Source organism: Ips typographus, linkage group LG2 (genome assembly GCF_016097725.1).
Source record: "Ips typographus isolate SLU linkage group LG2, UJ_Ityp_2.0, whole genome shotgun sequence".
Lineage (NCBI taxonomy): Eukaryota > Metazoa > Arthropoda > Insecta > Coleoptera > Curculionidae > Ips > Ips typographus.
Window position 1 is genome coordinate 4099973 of NC_138423.1, and position 20142 is coordinate 4120114.

At 32.4% G+C, this 20142-nt stretch overlaps 1 protein-coding gene across 3 annotated transcripts in view; it reads right to left on the reverse strand.

Moving 5' to 3' along the window:
* The window catches only part of Hr38 (Hormone receptor-like in 38), a 181436-nt gene that overhangs the window by 23450 nt on the left and 137844 nt on the right, over positions 1-20142 (reverse strand). For all 3 annotated transcript variants that reach the window (XR_014176917.1, XM_081972129.1, XM_081972127.1), the window contains exon 3: positions 253-408. Coding sequence is in view for 2 of the 3 variants with exons in the window: in XM_081972129.1 (XP_081828255.1) it covers positions 253-408 (156 nt within the window). In the remaining variant the exon portion in view is untranslated. The remainder of the gene's footprint in view (positions 1-252; positions 409-20142) is intronic.

Sequence of the window (20142 nt, forward strand, 5' to 3'; positions counted from 1 at the left end):
TTTAGAAATTTAGTCTGTAAAAATGTCTTGGCATCCCTTATTAAAACATGTCAAACGAACATCCTTAGGGACCTCACCTTTGGATACGAGGACAAAATTAAATCTTTAAGGGATAACAGAATTCACGATACAAGCGTAAAAAAACTTAAATTTGATTTAAAAGAAATGTAAGTTTTCTCTTGAGTGTTTTGGCGTTGTATTCTATTTATTTTGTTACATAAAATGACATTTATAAAAAAAAAAACAGTTTACCTGAAAACTAGGTAGAGGAGCTGGAGAAATAGGTGGCGGAAGGGCCACGTCTGCGAAAGGATCAAGGTCGTCTGAGCCTTGTTGCAGAACGTCAGAAGATTCGTCCGCAAAGGGTGCATTCAGCAGGTCTGCGAAACTGCTAGATCCGAATTGGGTCTGAAATGTTAAAGAAATTGCTTTTACTCCAGGTATTTCTTATTCTCAGCCTATTAAACTACTCAAGGTATGGAATTAGTGAGTGACTCACGGTCAATGAGCCATCGAGAATCTATATGACGTACGTCTAGATAATAAAATGAGCGAAAAAAGTATCTATTTAGCTCAGGCCATAAATAGTTCGGTGCACCTGATGCTCGTGATAAATTTGTCGTGTCTACTTCGATCAAGATTGATCGCTAATAATATACGCATTGTGAATTGCTAAGTGAATATCCCGTTTGTAGAACTTTGCATTTAACGTAACGTTTTTTTACTTTTATTGTGTTGTTTTGTTACATTTAGGAAAAAACCTTCGTATGGATTTGATAGTGAAACACTATCATTTTAATTGCCCAGTCAGGGTCAGAGTAACCTTTACGTAATTAAAAATGGATGCCTATTTGTGGAACTATAATAAGGTCCTGTACGCTAATGGAATAGACAGATAAAAAATCAGTTGTTGTTGGTGTCAGTTTCGTCACTCTTCAATTGCCAAACAATAGCAGAAAAGACCGGACCAAAATAAATTATCTTGATATTTTTAGAGCGTTTTAATCACGTCATAGATTCAACGGATTCCGGATAGTCAATAAAAATATCTCGATTCTAACCCTGTCCTTGGTGACTTACACTTATTTACTCTTAATTGTCTTCCTGAATAAATAAATGAAATTATTAGCGGTTTAATAGGAAAGTTTTATTGCATTGTTCTTTGAATGTATGCACTGCGCCTTGATTCGTAATTTCGAATAATTTAGGTCGTTGCATCAATGTAGATTCAGATTAACACATACGGTTTCTTCTCAAATCCAACCAGCAGGAGAAAATAATTTATTTTCTTGGTGTTTTTTAAAAAGATATATACAAAAAAAAAACAATCTTACCAAAAGAAATTGTTATTATACGAGAATGTATGGAAGTTATTCAGAAAAGTAGTTTAACCTTCTACAGAAGCGCACAAAACTGAAGAGTCAAAATAAAGGAAAGAAAATGATTTGATTTGTCAACCAAATCTTCACAGAGATTGTGTTATCTCTTCTTTCCAGTAGAAGAATGAGAATTGTTTGAATCACTTTTAAATGATTTTTTCAAAGATAAAATATCTTAGGACAACTTTACACATATTTTCTATTTTTTAGTAATTTTTTTTTGTAGAGTGACATTTATCACACTTTTTTCGACTTATTCCAAACCTAAGAAATGTCAATCTCTTTTGAACAATCTCCTGTAAATACCAAATTTTTTAGGTATTAGATAATCACAAGATTTTATGTAAGATTGCTTAGGTTCTAAGATATCGTACGCGAGTTTCACCGGACAAAACGAAGTCTGAGAACTTTGATCAAACGTTATGTCACGTTTTTGTTAACATTTCCTACATTTGGAAATCAATTTTGCAGACATTTTTCTGATTTTCAAATCATTAAAAATTGATCTGCTTACAGAAAAGTTTTCGGTAACAAACCTTTCAAACGTCAGTAGTTTACTGGTCAATTCTGGCAGTTCAGATTTTGACAAACTGACTGTACCAAATCCTGTAGTGTTTTTTTTAGGTTAGTGGATAGGAATTTTAATAAGAATTCCCAAAATTTGCTTAAAACTGTCACTCTAAGTCTGTTTTATAGGATATTTTGTCTCTGACTGTCCTTTCAAACTATGATTCTAGCAATTCAAAGTTTGACACCCTAACTGTACCAAATTTTGTAGTGTTTCTCACACTATTGAATAGGAAATTTAATGATAATTCCAAAAATGCGCTTAAAACAATCATTTTCTCACTCCAAGTGGGTTTTACAGGCGATTTTGTCTCTGACCGTAGTTATAAAACTGTGTTTCTGGCAGTTCAAACTTTGACACTGCTTTTCTCCCTGACTGTACCAATATTTTTTTATGTTATTGGATAGGAAATTTAATGAGGATTCCAAAAATGCGCTTAAAACAATCATTTTCTCACTCCAAGTGGGTTTTACAGGCGATTTTGTCACTGACCGTAGTTTGAAACTGTGTTTCTGGCAGTTCAAACTTTGACACTGCTTTTCTCCCTGACTGTACCAAAATTTTGTAGTATTTTTTTTATGTTATTGGATAGGAAATTTAATAAGGATTCCAAAAATGCGCTTAAAACAATAATTTTCTTACTCCAAGTGGGTTTTACAGGCGATTTTGTTCCTGACCGTAGTTTGAAACTGTGTTTCTGGCAGTTCAAGCTTTGACACTGTTGTTCTCCCTGACTGTACCAAATCTTGTAGTGTTTTTCAATGATATTGGGTAGGAAATTTAATGAGAATTCCAAAAATGCGCTTAAAACAATCATTTTCTTACTCCAAGTGGGTTTTGCAGGGGATTTTGTCACTGACCGTAGTTTCAAACTGTATTTCTGGCAGTACAAACTTTGACACTGCTGTTCTCCCTGACTGTACCAAATCTTGTAGTGTTTGTAAAGGTTATTAGATAGAAAATTTAATGAGGATTCCAGAAATGCGCTTAAAACAATCATTTTCTCACTCCAAGTGGGTTTTACAGGCGATTTTGTCCCTGACCGTAGTTTTAAACTGTGTTTCTGGCAGTTCAAACTTTGACACTGTTGTTCTCCCTGACTGTACTAAATTTTGTAATGTTTTTTTATGTTATTGGATAGGAAATTTAATGAGGACTCATTTTCTCACTTCAAGTGGCTTTGACAAGCAATTTTGCCTCTGACTGTCAAACTGTGCTCAAAGGTTGCAAAAATCAGGGTTTAGAAAAGTTTTCTTGCTGAGTTAGATACAAAACGTGTTTTTGAGAGTTATGACAGTTATTTTGACAGTGGTCACGTGACTGCCTAGCTAAATTATCCTTCAAAATCTACGTAGGTCTAAACTGTCAAAATTTGCCTAGATTTACAGTTTAACACAGTTTTCTTACAGTTTTCGAAACAAGAATAGTTTTTAAGATTTATAACAGTTATTTTGACAATTGTCAGTTTCTAAATGTAAATTACAAATTGTTTAAATAATAGTACCATTTATTGTTTTAATTTCATAAAAATACCATTTTTTGGGCAAAAATTGTATTTTCTCATTTTGGCGCAATTTGTCTTTTCTTCTGCTCTCGTATCAATTCATGCTTTTTAATCTGGTGGAATATCAAGTAGAAATTACATTTACACATTTACATTTTAGCCTCCGAATTTTGGTGGTTTTTCTTCTTCTCTCTCCTTTCAATTTTTCTTCTTTTAATCTGTTAGAATACCATTTTTTAAATTAAATAAACTTCACGAAAATACGCATTTTTGAATGACATTTATAACAGTTATTTTGACAATTGTTAGTTTCTAAATATAAATTTGCAAATTGTTTAAATAATAGTATAATTTCTTGTTTTAATTTTATGAAAATACCATTATTTGCACAAAAATTGTATCTTCTAATTTTGGCGCAATTTGTCTTTCAAATTTACAAATTTGATGTAAAAATAATTATACTAGAAACTGGAATTACTTGGTACATTTGGTAGATATAAGATACAACATTGCCCTAAATTTGCCAGTAGAAAATGTGATTCTTTGAACTGACAGTCAAAAGTGACAATTGGCACTTGACAAATGACGGGAAAAAAAAATTTCAGAAAGTTTCATTTCCTTCCTAAAAAAGTTTCTCCTGCCTAACTCTACAATTTTGATACAAAATTATAGCCCCTTAATTTAGATGCTTTTTCTTTTTTTTACAGGCTTACTTCTTCTTCTTGTAATCTGTTAAAAATACCGAATTATTGACGCGAAAATAATATTTCCTCTTTTTTTTTTCGCTTTCTCTGGTTTTATTTTATGGAAATACAAATATTTAAATTAGTGCAAAAATTTTTAGCCTCTTAATTTTGATGTTTTTTCTTCTTTTTCTCCCTTCTTTTATTTCACTATTTAAAAATGTCAAATATCTCAGTTTTTTTTTCATGTTCTCTCAACTCTCATTCGTATCTTTTTTATAGGAACATCTTATTTAACAAAAGTGCTTATGATTAGCATGTACTAGTAATGAAGGTAGTAATTTAACATTTTCTTTGTATGGTGTGCTAAAGTTGTATATCAACAATCAATATAGACTAGTATTTGAAGGTTTCCACTAAAACGATTAAAAAATCAGTAGAGAGCCACTGATGTCCCACATGAAGCTTTGCTGTTTCCTGAAATAACATTATTTAAATTCCATTCAAAATAAGAATTAAGTCTTCACTCTGTAGATTAATTTTTACACTGTTAATGCTGTCAACAACAAGGTTACCATTCCTTGTTTCCCTTGTTTAAATCATTCCGATTTAAATGACAGTTTAATGAGGCAGTCATAGAATTCCCAACATAAACTAATCAACAATCTCATAGACTTTAGACAGCTCAGAAGACAACTTTAATTACGTGAATACAACCTGGTATCCGTTGTAATTACTTTGATAATTAACTTTATTAATTACAATCTAACTTTCTTTCTACTACCCGACTGTAAACACATACTGATGGTAGGAATTTTAGATCTGGAGGTGTCGTAATCGAATAATTCAACACCAATTAGTAGCAGAAATTACAACTGAAGACGATCAATTATCTTATAAAGGAACCATATGACATAAATGTTTAAACATGGACATAATTGAACCTAGGCTGCACCCGCTCAACGGTAACAAAACATCCTATTTTACTATAAATGGTACTCATCTTGGTGCCATCGCGATTGCCCAAGAACGCGCATAGAAATCCAACAAGTTGTTCAAAAATTACGTAATTGCGAATTATATGGAGAAAGTGCGGTTAAATAATTTTTGAAAACTGTTTAGCACTGTTTTCTAAATTCACAGCTCGTTTTAATCCGTTAAGGTTTATAGATAATAATTAAATTATATGGGCAATTTGTGAATGTTCAAAAGTAAAGATGATTCGGAGGCAAAATGTAAAGTCTATAAAATTTGAAATTTATTACACTTTTGGATTTGAGTTGCAGCTTTAACATTTTATTAAATCAATTTCTACATTCAGATATTAAACTTTGTGGGTGTTATTTTCTTAGATGTTTTGTAAACGGAAAAGTTAAGTAATAATGTGTAACTTTTTATTTGTTCTGTTCTGATTTGTAAGTTTTTAAAGATTGTCTTAGTAGTGTCTTTTTTCTACCACTTTAAGAACAATTCTATAACAGCAGTTTTTCATTTATTTTCAAATAGAAGAAAACCATACAATTACGTTACATTTTTGTGTCTCAGCTGGCTATTTAGGCGGATTATACAGTGATCCTTGATAGGATCCTACTAGAACCTCATACATTTGGTAAAACCATTCTATGAGAACAACATTGCTAAAATCAGAGCCAACAACACTCTATCGAATAATCAAAACCATCGCAAGAGTGAGATTATGCGTAGAGTAAAGGAAGAACGGTAAAATAACAGTGGGGGACAGGAGGATAAATAACTTGAGATATGCGGATGATACCGTGATCATCGCTGACAGCAAAGAAGAACTAAAAAAGATTATGGCTAGATTGTGCTCTATTAGCGAAGAAAACGATGATTGTAGATCGCCTTCATAACAATCAACCTGGTGTTCAATTACTGAGGTTCCATGATAACAAGCTCTGGACCATTGGATGGCAACAGGATGGCAATGGCGAACAAAATGGACTAAAATATGGAGGGTTACAGCAAATTCTCGAAACACTAAACTGCGCATTACGAATTCCCTCATCTTCCCTATTGCCATGTAGGTATGACGCCGAAATCTAAATTCTTAAGAAGGGTAGTAAACAGAGAATAAGGGCCTTGGAAATGTGGGTATATCGTGGGATGGGAACTTAGACAACTGACTCTAAGTCTGAAAGATCTGCCGCTAAACAATGCTATGAGACTTTATTCTAGAGAAGAGCTATAATAACAGCGTGAACAAAAATGTTACTAAATTTCAAATGTGTCCCGGGGACACAAATCTGTTGCTGGAGTGAACAAACAAGAACTCCAATAGATGATATGTCCTCGGACAAACTATATGTATGTACCATTTCTGGTATTGTTAAATGACTCTATTCCCTGTATTTATGTACCATACTATTAAACCTCCTGTAGAATTGTAGAAATATTGGGTTTAAAGGACTGATACTTTACTTTTACTTAACAACTTTAATATTCCAATATTTCTACAGGTTATGGGCCCAGTCATGTATATGTAGTTATTCCTGGAAGTGTGGAATCTACATAGTTGGGCATCTCACAATTTTGTGGAAAGGACTATGACCACTGGAAGTTTAGAATGGAAACTATTCTAGAAAAAAATGCATAGAAAATGAGGAAATGGATCCAAATGAAGAATTCCAGAAACAGGATAAGAAGTGCAAGGCCATATTAATACAGTATATTGCCAATTCCCACTTGGAATATGTCAAGGACAAGAAAACTGCTTGTGGAATGTGGAAGGCTTTGGAAGCTGTGTCAAGGTGACTTGTTGGAAACTCATTTTGTGAAGTTTGAGGAAACCATTCGTGAGTTGAAGTCAGTGGGTGCCAAATTAGAAGAAACTGACATTGTTTGCCACCTTTTGTTGACGTTGCCTAAATATTATGATCCACTTGTTACTGCCCTTGAAACTTTGGAACCAAACTTTGTTAAAAGGAAATTGTTGGATCAGGAAGTCAAGAGAATGAATCAAAATGATAGTTAAGATAAATACAATCTTTAGTTCAGCTTACTTGTGGAAAGGGATCAGAATCAGGAAAACCTGAAGAGAAGGCATAGTTGGACTGAAAATATGGATCAGAGACAACACTTTAAATTCAACTGTTATAATTGTGGAAAGGCTGGACATAAAAGGTCAAATTGCTGGAAAATCAACAATGGGGGTTCTCGACAAGGTTATAATGCGAACAGAGCTGACCAGGACCAAGAACAGGAGGATGGTGTTGCATTCCTGACTTCTGCATGCATGATGACCAGTGGAGAAGCTGCTCTAAGAACTGTTATATGGTACTTGGATTCTGGAGCGACTGATCACATGGTTAAAGTAGCAAACCATTTGAAAGAAAGCCGTAAGTTAGACAGACCACTTAAGACTAATATAGCTAAGAGTAGAGTCGTAGTGTTTGCAACAGAGATAGGAAATATTGAGTTATGTAGATTTAACGTTGAAAGATGTTTTGTTTAAGGAAGATTTAAAACATTATTTAATGTCAGTGTACAAAAAATTGAAATAATTGGATTTGATGTATTGTTTATTGCAAGGAAAGTGTTTAATAATAAAGGAATGCAGAACATTGCCATTGGGAATAGAACTAATGGTTTATTTGAAGGAAGGAAGTTTGAAGCAACCAATTGTCAATGTTCAGCATTAATATTGAATAAACAAACTGATTTGATGACTTGGCATTAGGGCATTTAGGATATCAGAATATGGTAAAGTTGTCAAATAATACGGTTACAGGTTTTGTTTGTTACCTTTTAATAAGAAAAGTGAACCAAAATCAAGAAGGGTTTTGGAATTGATTTACTCTGATATTTGTGGCCCTTTAACATCTGAAACCCATGATGGGAAACGTTATTTTGTCACCTTTTCAGATGATTTTTCTCATTTTTGTGTTGTATATCTAATTAGGCATTAAAGTAAGGTTTTTGACTGCCGAGGTTTCTGCTAAACTTAACACTAGAATTGCTTCTATTTGTTGTGATAATGGTAAGGAATATTTTTCCAGAGATTTCAGTAATTTTTGTAGATCAAAAGGTATACAAATTAAAGCCCAATTTTTCTTACAAGAATAGGTTAAGGGGTATGTATTTATTTTAGATGCAAATGGATTTCTTTTAGAGATTGTCTTTTTTGTACTTATTTTTCAAAAGTCTAACTGCAGACTAATTATTAACTATTAAAAATTATATAAAGTTTTCTTCTCATGACACAGTGGTTAATATCAAAGTATTAATTAAACGCGTATCTTGTCAAATCTACCATAACGGTAGTTAATATTATACAACCTTGTCCTCGTTCTACTCAGCTTAAAAAAAAAATGACATTCTCACACGTTAATAAGACAATACCTCGATGATTGAGCGTTTTTCTTCCAAAACAAACACAACGGAACCACACTGGCAAAATCTAACGGAACCGTTTCACCTACCACCGGACTACCGTGGTACGGTACCACCACGCACGGTCGATTACGAGAGTACCACACGCAATATCGGTCGCATTCACGATTTCCTACTGAACGACAACTAGACCACTTATCTACTGGCTTATGTGCGTTGGTAAATGAAAAGTTCCCCTTTTCAATTGTTATTGTTAGACGAGGGGAATCGAGTGTGACCAGGGGCGTGGCCTGCGTGGTCCAGTCCCCCGATTGGCTGACCGTCGATGTGCCCCGGGGACGTCGCTATAGGAACGCGGCGTCGGCGTCGGGACGTTTTTTTTTCGGGACGCTTCTAGTGGGAGGCGTATAAATATAACATATACGAGCAGCGTCGATTCGTGCTTCAATTAAGCCAAACGAATTTTAATTGAAATCGAATTTAGGGAATTATTTATATGTGACATTTGGTTGGTGTTAAGTGAAAAGTATTTAATGGTGTTTACATGTTTAGACCAAAACTACTTTTGAGAGTCCATTATAACTTTTAGTATTATCAGTAAATCGAATTTGTTACTGAAATCTATTAGTAACATACAAAAACTGCTCATGGAGTCATATTAGACACTAGCATCTTAATGTATGCTACTTTACATTTCAATGTGAGTGTTTCTGCCTGTATTGTCACAGTCTAAACCACACTAAACTTAAGCTTAATATTTATAGTAGTTGTAAAAGCAACATATTTAGGGCTTTGCATAGTCTAAGTGGAGTTTTGAATGTGCCAGATACAATGTAATAGGTCATAATCATAATACAACTCTCAGCGAGTAAAAGCTCAATTTATTTTACATTTCAATTTGACTGTTTCTGCCTGTATTGTCACAGTCTAAACCACACTTAACTTAAGCTAAATATTTATAGCAGCTGTAAAAACAACATATTTAGGGCTTTGCATAGTTTAAGTGGAGTTTTGAATGTGCCAGGTACAATGTAATAAGTCACAGTCATAATAAAACTCTTAGCGAGTAAAAGCTCAATTTACTTTACATTTCAATGTGACTGTTTCTGCCTGTATTGTCACAGTCTAAACCGCACTTAACTTAACCTTAATATTTATAGTAGTTGTAAAAACAACATATTTAGGGCTTTGCATAGTCTAAGTGGAGTTTTGAATGTGCCAGATACAATGTAATAGGTCATAATCATAATACAACTCTTAGCTAGTAAAAGCTCGATTTACTTTACATTTCAATGTGACTGTTTCTGCCTGTATTGTCACAGTCTAAACCACACTTAACTTCAGCTAAATGTTTATAGTAGCTGTAAAAATAACATATTTAGGGCTTTGCATAGTCTAAGTGGAGTTTTGAATGTGCCAGGTACAATGTAATAGGTCACAATCATAATACAATCCTAAGCGAGTAAAAGCTCGATTTACTTTACATTTCAATGTGACTGTTTCTGCCTGTATTGTCACAGTCTAAACCACACTTAACCATAAAATCGACACATTTAGGGCTTTGCATAGTCTAAGTGTAGTTTTGAATGTGCCAAGTTCAATGTAATAGGTCACAGTCATAATACAATCCTAAACGAGTAAAAGCTGGATTTACTTTACATTTCAATGTGTGTTTCTGCCGGTATTGTTAGAGTCTAAACCACACTTAACCATAAAATCAACATATTTAGGGCTTTGCATAGTTTAAGTGGAGTTTTGAATGTGCCAGGTACAATGTGGCAATGAAATTTTAAATTTTTTATATTGTTTATTATTCACTTGTGTTAAATTAAGTTATTTAATAATAAAGATTGATCTGAATCAATCTAAAATTGGACAGTTTCTACTAGAACAACTTGTTCAGGACAGCCAAAAGGTATAGCTAAAGTATTTGTACCAATTTATAATTGTCCAAATTTTCTTTTAAATATACTGGATACGGATTGAACTTAACTAAAATCTGATTTGATTTCAGCTATTTCAAGAAGGCGATTTTGTTAGTCTCTGTTTAGTGACTGTCTTCTGAAATGCTTGCTGCAACAACCTTCTAAAAAGTACCAGAAGCTTGTACAAATGTCTTAAAGCCTTCTCAGACTTATTTTAAATTGGCAGAGGCTTCTAGGCTTCCAAAGACCTTTAACTGCTATCTGAAAACCTTCTACAGCTGTCTTAAACAGTTCCAGAACTGTTTTAAATTGCTTGAAGTCTCTAGGACGACTTTGAATGTTCCATAGACCTCGAAATGCGATTGAGAACTTTCTAAAAAGTGCCAGAGGCCTCTTCAAGTTCCTTAAAACTTGCCATAATTGTCTTAAATTGCCAGAGGCTTCAGGAACCGTATTAAATGGTCCAAAGTCCTCTAAATGCTGCTGAGAACTTTCTGCAGAAATTCAGAGCCCTCTACAACTGTTTTAACTTTTCCAGGATCATTTTGAAAGTTTTATAAACCTCTAATGCTTGTTTCCCCTACACTTCCAAGTAGATTTTAAGTGACAGATCAGGTGCAAAATAACAAAGTTTAAACTAAACTTATCTTAGCTGTCTTTAAACTCAACTTAGCTAATGTTGGGGAAACGGACGTAAATGCTATTGAGAACCTTCTAAAAAGTGACAGAGGCCTCTACAAATGTTCTACGTCCTTCTAAGAGTTGTTTAATTTTAATGGGTTGGTCATTATAACGCCTGTCTTAAGTTATAACCTAAAATTATAATCATTTTGACAATCAATCAATATTACATTTAATCACCGACTTTTTTAGCTGTTGATTGTGACGCAACAGTCAGAAGTCATTGAACAAACTATATCGTTTTGTAAACATGAAGATTACATGTGCTTTTTCATGTGTCATGTTGTTTTTAGTAAAAAAACTGTTTTTATCTGAGAAACGTTTATGCTCTTTTATATAAATAATAATTTTTCAATACAAGAATGGAAACTGTAACTTTAACCAAACTTGTAGGGTGGTTACAGATAAGACCAGAGGTAATAGGTAAGTATTTTGAGCTAAAAAACCTCTAAAAGTTATGTCTTGTAGGTATATGTATACTTATTTCTGTGTATCAGTAAAGAGAAACCAATTAATGCTTGCTAATGCTGCAAAAGATGTAGGCAACTAGAATGTTTTAAAATGTAACCATTATATACATATATTTTTATCTATAAGAAATTAGTGTATTACCTGAAGAATATTATTGTTTTATAAACTCGTGTCTGTTTTTAAAATATTAATTGAAATCAACAAAACTCACATTTTTAAAGAAATATACAGGGTTATTCACGTTATTCGACACAGAAGATTGTGACAATCACTTCAAAACTTTTAATTCTGGGATGGACCTATTGGAGGTATCTTTTAAAAATATTTTCAAGATGAACCGGTTGTCCCAAATGCAGAAAAAGTCATTTCAAATGGAACACCTAGTATATTACTTTATTTTCAGAATCTACGTTAAAAATAAAAGGTAATATCATTGAGGTTTGATAGGTTTAAACTTTACAGTTTCTCAGATATTTGTTATTTCGTAAAAATTTTGCAAATTTTAAAATTTAAACATTCAACCTTCCTTTAAGTTTTATTGACCAAAATTGGCATCTTGGGCTTGATAACACATTAAGTTTCATGATCCAAAAGTGATAAATTGTCTAGCTCATATAGGAAGCCTCAAGAAATTATACTCAAAAACTAAAATTTTTAAGTAGTACAAACTTGTCAAAATCAAATGGAACCCCACCTATTTTGTGGCTACAGTATATGCAAAATTTGATTACCTATTGAAAATTAATAAGGTTTTCTTGGAAAATCGATATTTCTTAAACTAGAGCTGACTTTAACTGATTTTTGATATCGTTCAAAAATCACTTGGTATCTATTCCAATTACATATCTATCGTTCTAATCTAAGTAAAGCTTAGAATAAAATAGTGGTTTAACTGTGAATTTGCTATACAAGTTACCAAAATAATTCATAAAAAATGTTTAAAACGGCCACCATTCGACTACAAACACAAACATACCTGCTCTGTTTTTGAATCCTTCAGCAACATTATTAAGTATCTTAATGGATATACTCCTAAAGATTTTGAAATTCGCTATTTAAGCTGTCATTTAAAACAGTTTGAATCTGTGGTAATTTCTCAAGGGTACCAAAAATCACTCAAAATCGGTGCGAGTGCGAGAAATGTTGGCTTTCCAAGAAAACAGTTAACCATAGGAGACCTCAATAGGTTTCGATAGATAATTAAATTTTGCATCTACTTTAACCATAAAATAGGTGGTCTTCATGTTGATTTTGACAAGTTATTAAAGTTTAAAGATTGCAATTATTGGGTAAAAATTTTGAACCATCGTATATGAGCTAGACAATTTCCCACCCATGGATCCTAAAACTTGATCATTTAGCAGTTCTCAAGCCAGCTTTAATTAATAAAAATCAAACAGAGTTTGAGTGATTAAACCTTAAAATTTGTTCTAAATTTCTACAAAATAACGAATATCTGAGAAACTGTAAAGTTTAGACGTATCAAACCTTAATGTACCTTTGATTTTCAACGTAGATTCTGACAATCAAATAAAATACTGGGTATTCCATTTGAAAAAATACAACTTTGATACTCTTTCTGCATTTGGGACAACCGGTACATCTTGAAAATATTTTTCAAAGATACTTTGTTGAAAGTGAATACTTTAGTCACAATTTTCCGTGTAAAATAACGTGAATAACCCTGTATATTCTGAACACAGCAGTCTCTAAAATTTTTCCGGCCATTCTTTTTCTCAATTTATTTCTTTTCACAATATCTGTTATTTATTTTATTTAGTTATACACTAAGAAAATTTTAAATTAATAATTAAAAATCAAATCCAATTTCAGTTTGATTATCGTAAATTTGTTTTTGGTTAGTACTAATTTCAACTTAAAAAGTCATAGAAATTATTTGTAATTTTTCACACAAACTAGACCCGCATTACACTGTAAAACAGGTACGTAAAAGTGAATCGAGACATGAGACCCGAGAAGTCCTTATATTAGAGAGAGAAGAAGATATTATATTGTAAAACGGACCGGATATAGACCAATGGAGGGGGCGGGCCAACCCCCCTTAATTTTTGGTTTTTCTACTCCGTAGGTTCGCCGGGTAGACTGTAGAGATTTATCATTATTGTAAATTTGACTTGTCTGTTGAAGAATGGCATAAATCGCTGCTACTGAAACTGAAGATCCACGATAAGAATCTAATTACCAATTAATTGCCTTACCATTTCCAGGAATCGTCGACCAATAAGTCCGCGCAACGTCAAAAAAAAAACGATTGACAAATATAGACAGCACAATAGACTCGTTACGCGTATTCCAAATAGGTCTGAACGGGCCTAAATAAAGTGGACAAGAAATCAGCAAAGTTTTTCTTAAAGTCGGCAAAACAACCAAGAGTAGTTGCTAATTAAATAGGTATAACCAGCGCCTTACTGGTAAGCGCGGCAACAACTTTAAAACGTTTTCCACTTTCAGATCCGAAGGTGTATAATCTTATTAATTAGTTTTCTAATATTAACGTGCCTGATTTATAATACACCATAATGGAGCGTGTTATACGAATACATTTTTGTTTCATTTACTTTATGTGTACACATTGTGTTGCCACATTTATCACTGTTGATTTATAGTTTCTCTTTTAGATGCAATGTGCAATATTGATAGATGAACTGGCTATTTAAAAATATTCTATACTCATTCTGTTAGTATAAAAATTAGTGTTAATGGAAATTGCGTTTATTATTACGAACTCATTTGTGAATTTCAAGGTTTAAAGGTAACTTTCTATGATTATTAGTGTACGCAATGTTTTTAAACTAAAATAGTAACAAGAAGCAAAAACTAACCATAAATGCTCTGAAGCTATCATCATTATACTTAATTTCTGGTTCAATTGTAAAAAGTTTGTAAACAACTGATCAATTTTTTTATTGTAAATTAATGATTCAATAAAAATTACTTCCTCAGTGTTTTTCCAAATTTTAAAGACCCAAAAGCTTAAAATTGATTTTTTCGAAGTCACCTGACAGTTTTAAGGTTAAGTTTTTCCAAATTTTTGACACTTGATTTGACCTTGTTTTGAAAAAAAAAGTACAAAAATTGATAAAGATAAAAATTATATGGAGCTCAATCAAAGTTACCCCGTTTCTTTTTTTTTAGGAAATTATCTTTATTTTTAGCTTTGTTCTTTAACTTATACCAGTGTATGTTAGAATTGGTTTTCCGTTACCCTGTAACATGATTTTCGGTGCTAATAAACAAAAAAAAAACAAATACTAGCCTTTTTATTACGTTTTTCTTAAATATCTCAAAACTTTATTTTTGGCACTTTTGTTACTTCCACTCTTCAATAATTGCAAAATATGTCATATTGCATACCCTATTGTTTGGATTAAAGAGGGTGATCAAAATAAAAAATAAAAAATCTAGATCCAGATTTAAAAAAGTAAAGTTGATGATGGTTATCAAAAAACGAAACATCGGACAAAAAAAAGTGTCAATCGCTTTGAATTCAAATAAGTTTAAAACAAAATAGAAACGATTTTTTGTCACTGACCGTAGTTTCAAACTGTGTTTCTGGCAGTTCAAACTTTGACACTGCTTTTCTCCCTGACTGTACCAAATTTTGTAGTGTGTTTTCATGTTATTGGGTAGGGAATTTAATGAGGATTCCAAAAATGCACTTAAAACAATCATTTTCTCACTCCATGTGGGTTTTACAGGCGATTTTGTCCCTGATCGTAGTTTCAGGCAGTTCAAATTTTGACACTGCTTTCCTCCCTGACTGTACCAAATTTTGTAGTGTTTTTTCATGTTATTGGGTAGGAAATTTAATGAGGATTGCATAAATGCACTTAAAACAATCATTTTCTCACTCCATGTGGGTTTTACAGGCGATTTTGTCCCTGACCGTAGTTTCAAACTGTGTTTCTGGCAGTTCAAAGTTTGACACTGTTTTTCTCCCTGACTGTACCAAATTTTGTATTGTTTTTTCAGGTTATTAAATAGAAAATTTAATGAGGATTCCAAAAATGTACTTAAAACAATCATTTTCTCACTCCGACTGGGTTTTACAGGCGATTTTGTCACTGACCGTAGTTTCAAACTGTGTTTCTGGCAGTTCAAACTTTGACACTGTTTTTCTCCAAGACTGTATCAAATTTTGTAGTGTTGTTTCATGTTATTGGATAGGAAATTTAATAAGGAATTCCAAAAATGCGCCTAAAACAATTATTTTCTCACTCCATGTGGGTTTTACAGGCGATTTTGTCTCTGATCGTAGTTTCAAACTGTGTTTCTGGCAGTTCAAACTTTTACACTGTTTTTCTCCAAGACTGTACCAAATTTTGTAGGGTTTTTTCAAGTTATTAAATAGGAAATTTAATGAAAATTCCAAAAATGCGCTTAAAACAGTCATTTTCTCACTCCAAGTGGGTTTTACAGGCAATTTTGTACTTGACCGTAATTTCAAGCAGTTCAAATTTTGACACTGCTCTTCTCTCTGACTGTATCAAATTTTGTAATGTTTTTTTACGTTATTGGATAGGAAATTTAATGAGGATTCCAAAAATGCGCCTCAAACAATTATTTTCTCACTCCAAGTGGGTTTTACAGGCGATTTTGTCCCTGACCGTAGTTTCAAACTGTGTTTCTGGCAGTTAAAATTTTGACACTGCTTTTCTCCCTGACTGTACCAAATTTTGTAGTGTTTTTTCATGTTATTGGATAGGAAATTTAATGAGGATTCGAAAAATGCGCTTAAAACAATCATTTTCTTACTCCAAGTGGGTTTTACAGGCGATTTTGTCCCTGACCTCAGTTTCAAACTGTGTTTCTGGCAGTTCAAATTTTAACACTGCTTTTCTCCCTGACTGTACCAAATCTTGTAGTGTTTTCTATGTTATTGGATAGAACATTTAATGAGGATTTCAAAAATGCGCTTAAAATAATAATTTTCTCACTCCAAGTGGGTTTTACAGGCGATTTTGTCCCTGAGCATAGTTTCAAACTGTGTTTCTGGCAGTTCAAACTTTGACCCTGTTTTTCTCCAAGACTTTATCAAAATTTGTAGTGTTTTTTCATGTTACTAAATAGGAAATTTGATGAGGATTTCAAAACTGTGCTTAAAATAGTTATTTTTTCATTTTAAGTGGGTTTGACAAGCAATTTTGTCTATAACTGTCAAACCGTGCTTAAAAGTTGCAAAAATCCGGGTTTAGAAAAGTTCTCTTGCCGTATTTGATACAAAATGTGTTTCTGAGATTTATGACAGTGGTCACATGACTGCCTAGCTAAATTATCTTCAAAAACCACGTGATATTTGTCATTAATGTCAAAACTGTCAAAATTTGTCTAGAATTTGCAGGTCATCACATTTTTCTAAACAAGATCTGTTTCCGAGATTTATAACTATTTATGATGATTAATGACTATTATTGATGATGTTTTTTTGACCATTATCAGTTTGTAAATGTAAATTACACATTTTTTAAATAATCATAACTTCATATTCGCTTCATTTTTTTCATCTCAAAAACATACTATTTGTCATGATTTAAACATGAGATAATAAAGAAAAGTGACGAAAAACTAAAAATGCTATTTTTTAAGAAAGACTACTTGTTTATTAAAAATATATAAGATTGGAACATCTGGTACAAGAATCACTTTGTCAGAAAAATTTTACTTTACTTATTCAATTATTGATAAACCAAAATCTCGAAAACAATAAATAACAAATTAAAACAGCCTTTTATCCAGTTTTTATTTTTCAGTATTTTATTTTGACAAAATATTGATCAAAAATGACTTTAGTGAAATTAATTACAGCCATGACAGGAAAATAATATCTTTCAAGCAAATTTCAATTATACCCATAAATTTATTGGTCAATTTGGTAAATTTTCCTGTCACACTTGTTGGACTTTAAAAGTCCAACTTTTAAGGTTCGATTTGGCAATTGAAGAAAATTTTTGAAACACTACACTTAATTTAAGTTTACTTTCCAAAAATTATTCTGTTTAATAGTAAATACTGCTAAAATCAATATCAGTCTACGTAAAAGCTTTCTTATCAAACAGTAAAAAAGTAGTAAAAGTAGAAGAAAATAAGCCAGGCATTAGGGAGTTTGTTGTCTAATTGCCTGTTGACGTCTCCCAACTAATGCTGATAATATAGATTCAACTGACAAGAAACTGTATTAAAATCTGAAATTTTTTATATGAGTTAGTTCTGATATATTTGCTCAGAAATTTATGTGCAAAAGCTTATTAAAATATTTTAAAAGAATTGTTAATGAAACTTTAAAGAAATATGTTTACATTAATAGTCACGCGCTAGTTATTCCAAGTAAAATGCGGTTTTAAGACTTTTTATTCTAATACCATATAGATTTGATTGTGTGAAAATGACAAGTGTGAAATTTTCACATACATTTCAGTGCAATTGGAGCCACAAAAGTTGCATTGCCAATTTAACACCGTTCCAGCAATAAATCAAACCGAACTCTCCTAGGGCCTGATTGCCAATTACCGCTTTTGTGGTGTAACATTTAATTTACTTTGAAACTTATTGTTGGTTGTTGTGAACAGTATGTCTACTTGTAACCATTACTATTACTACTAGTCGCGACACGGTTAGTTATTACTGTAATGGGAGAGGAAAATAACTTTCATGTTAGCGTGAAGTTATTGGTCCATTTAAGATTTGACACGGATCGTTTAGGAAATGGAGATTGTTTTGTCGGTTTTCACATGGAAACCAAAACATATCGCTATTCAAATATGCGCGAGTCTATCTGAAACTCGTGTCATAGAGTCCTATCCAAGGATAAATTGCAATAACGTAGAGAATATTGAGAGCACTTCGCCATATTCCGAGGATATCAGATCGAGTACTTCGCGACCATTTAGATGTTGTTATTACAACATGATTGGTACTGACTGTTATGGAAAGTAGAAGGCAAGATAGTACCTAAGATGGACAATATAAAAATTGGAGCCGGTAGCACAAAGCGTGATCTAATAATAATTTTATTGCAGTAATGGGGGGAAGCGCGAGGACGCCTTTAAACCGTGAGAACTCGTATTATTGTACTGTCAGATTTAGAATCAGCTTTGCGAGAAATTTAATGCCCAAAAATGGACTGGAAGACTTTTAGTCCAGTACCTTTAAGCTACTCAATATCACACACTTTGTAACACGCAATACTGAAAATTCTATCAAGAAGGGGTAAAAGCAGTTTATAAACGCTTGTCGGCAACCTTTTATGCAATCCTTTGAACTCTACTAAGTGTAAAGAAAATAAAAAGGTTGCTCCATTTTTACTGTACTAAACAGACATTTAAATGCATTGCCCAGAAAGTGGAGAAAACGCATTGTATCAGCTATCGCCTTAACCGCTTACGCATGAAGCAACTTTATGGCCAATTGTTTTGAAATTACGGCTATTTGTTTTGCTGTTGGATCCTGTTTATCTATTGTTATACATGGTGTTTAGAGACTATAAGAAGCCTATAAATACTAGTGGGTTCTGCGTAAGGAAAATTTGATAGATGAGAACCGCCAACTTTTGGTATCTTACTAGCAAAGCGTAGAAGCCAGAAAGTGCGTGGGGTTATTTAAGTAATTGTATAGATTACTTTGAAGAAAACATGTTGATAGATAAAGATAAAGATAATAAAGACTTTGTTAGGTGGTGGTCCAGTTTTTAATGTCAGTAATTCACCATTCGATATCCCATCAAAAAATAAGTTGACTTTCATTATGTCATTTTTTCGAAAAAGACAGTTTTTTTTTTATTTTCTTGTTCAATTTAAAAACAGAAAGTATCTTATAGAATCCTGATTTAAAGCTTTGTTTAGGAAATAAGGCCCAAAACCAACTCAAACCAACTTAAAAATTGTCTTGAAAACGTAGAAAATTGACTTAAGAATCTTAAAAATTATCTTTGTAACCAGTTTTCATACTTTTCAGACAAATTTAAAAACTTTAGTCCTGAAAATTGACTTGAAGATTAATTTTTTAAGTTTTTGCTTTGCTTTTCATTTTCTTAGGCTGGATTTTTTTATTGCTTTAAAACTGCTTTCTGCTTGGAAAATTCAATTCAAGACTATATCAAGTTTTTGAAATAGCAGACATAAAAAACAATTTTTACATTCTTTATAGGGTTAAAAATGTCATTTCAAGCTTTGTCACTATTAAATTGGCTTCTAGACACCTCAGTACTAAGAATTCGAGCATTTCTAAAAAATTTAGACTCTTTTTAGTGCTTTAAGACTGTTTTCAGCCTGAAAAATAGAGTTTCAAGACTATCTTCACAAAATGTTTTACTAACTAAACTAAACTTTCGAGTAAACTTTACTAAGCTTGTACACTGTCCATAGTATTAAAATCCCATTTTAAGCTTGTTCACTCTTAAATGACTTCTGCAGTCATCGGTGCAAAAAATTGAAGTAGTTTCTAAGAAATTCGGACTGTTTTTAGTGCTTTAAGACTAAACCATTAAGTTTAAGACTATTTATAATAGTAAAAGTCAAGTTTTAGACTCTTAAGTAATGAAAGTAAACAATTTTGGCACTAAATG